This window comes from Phaethon lepturus, unplaced genomic scaffold, assembly GCF_000687285.1.
Source record: "Phaethon lepturus isolate BGI_N335 unplaced genomic scaffold, ASM68728v1 scaffold24879, whole genome shotgun sequence".
NCBI classification, from domain to species: domain Eukaryota; kingdom Metazoa; phylum Chordata; class Aves; order Phaethontiformes; family Phaethontidae; genus Phaethon; species Phaethon lepturus.
In genome coordinates, this window is record NW_010565883.1 from 1 (window position 1) to 1,981 (window position 1,981).

The 1,981-nt window shown below is 64.0% G+C and overlaps 1 protein-coding gene across 1 annotated transcript in view; it reads left to right on the forward strand.

Annotated features, from left to right (window-relative positions):
• Positions 1-212: 212 nt before the first annotated feature.
• LOC104627193 (protocadherin-10-like) overlaps positions 213-1,981 on the forward strand; it is a 4,380-nt gene continuing 2,611 nt past the window's right edge. Inside the window, exon 1 of the mRNA XM_010295321.1 lies at positions 213-1,976. Coding sequence (XP_010293623.1) covers positions 213-1,976 — 1,764 coding nt within the window. The remainder of the gene's footprint in view (positions 1,977-1,981) is intronic.

Genomic DNA, 1,981 nt, shown 5'->3' on the forward strand with positions numbered 1-1,981 from the left:
GACCCATTCTGCTGTGGCACCAGGGCTCGGATTGCAACCCCCGCCTCGGGGCCAGCAGGGAAAGGGTTAAGGCTCACCCCCCCCGGCCCGCTGCGGGCAGGGCCCTCCCCCATCGCCCCCGGGAGCCCGAAACTCTTCGGAAGTGCAAGGGGCGAGCAAAGGCGAGGGAGGACGCGGGTGAGACCCCGCGTTCCCGGGAGGGCTGCGAGGCCATGGGGACCGGGACAGGCTCCGGGCGGGAGCAGCTCTTCCTCCTCTCCCTCCTCTTCCTCCTCCTGGCCGGGCCCCCGGCACCGCGCCCGGTGGGTGGGCAGCTGCACTACGCCATGCCCGAGGAGCTGGAGCACGGAGCCTTCGTGGCCAACCTGGGCGAGGACCTGGGGCTGGATGTGTCCACCTTGTCGGCGCGGCGGTTCCGCATTGTGTCACGGGCTGGGGCCAGGCAGCACCTGGAGGTGAACCCGGAGAATGGGATCCTCTTCGTGAATGAGCGGATTGACCGGGAGGAGGTGTGCGAGGCCGGGGGGACATGCCTGCTCCATCTGCAGCTCCTCGTCGAGAGCCCACTGGAGCTCTACCGTGTCGAGGTGGAGGTGTTGGACATCAATGACCACGCGCCCACCTTCCCTTGGCAAGAGTACGTGCTGGAGGTGGCCGAGTCTGCTGTGCTCGGTGCCCGCTTCCCACTGGAGAGTGCCCAGGATCCTGACATGGGTACCAACTCGGTGTACACCTACCGGCTCAGCCCCAACGGGTTCTTTTCCCTCGAGGTGCAGACGCGCAGTGATGCCAGCAAGTTTGCAGAACTGGTGCTGGAGCGGGCCCTCGACCGCGAGCAGCAACGCACGCACCGGGTGCTGCTCACCGCTCTCGACGGCGGTGTCCCCGAGCGCTCAGGCACAGCTCACATCCTCATCACGGTGCTGGACGCAAATGACAACGTGCCTGCCTTTGACCAGCCCTCGTATGGCGTGAGCCTTCCTGAGGATGCCCCTGCTGGCACCCTGGTAATCCAGCTCAATGCCACGGATCTGGACGAGGGCCCCAACGGGGAAATCGAGTACTCCTTCAGCGGGCATGCACCACCACGCGTCCGGGAGCTCTTCCACGTAGAGCCCCGAAGCGGGCAGGTGCTGCTGAAAGGCCCCCTTGACTATGAGCGGGCAAGCCTCCACGAGCTCTATGTGCAAGCCAAGGACCGTGGACCCTCGGCTGTCGCCGTGCACTGCCGGGTGCTTGTGCACCTCCTCGATGTAAACGACAATGCGCCAGAGGTGACCCTCACCTCTGTGTCCACGCCTGTGCTGGAGGATGCCCCACCAGGCACCGTCATCGCTGTCATCAGTGTTCTGGACCGGGACTCTGGGGACAATGGGCGTGTGAGCTGCGAGGTCGGCCCCAACGTACCCTTCGAGCTCCGCTCCTCCTTTCGCAATTACTACACACTGGTCACCACGCAGGCGCTGGACCGGGAGGTTGTGCCCGAGTACAATGTAAGCATCACAGCACGGGACATGGGCTCTCCTGCCCTGCTGACCCATAGCACCCTCACTGTCCCGGTGTCCGATGTGAACGACAACGCCCCACACTTCCTCCAGCCCTCCTACAGTGTCTACGTGATGGAGAACAATGCGCCAGGTGCCTCCATCTGCTCCGTCAGCGCATTGGACCCCGACTGCCAACAAAACGCCTACCTATCCTACTCCATTGCTGACGGCCACATCCATGGCATGCCTGTGGGCACCTACGTGTCTATCAACTCGGACAGTGGGCACATGTATGCCCTGCGCTCCCTCGATTATGAGCAGATCCGCAGCTTCCAGATCCAGGTGCAAGCACAGGATGCAGGTTTCCCCCCACTCAGCGCCAATGTCACCGTCCACATCTTTGTGCTGGACCAGAACGACAACGCTCCGGTCATCGTTTCCCCCATGCCACACAATGGCTCTGTGGCCACTGAGCTGGGGCCGCGATCAGCCGG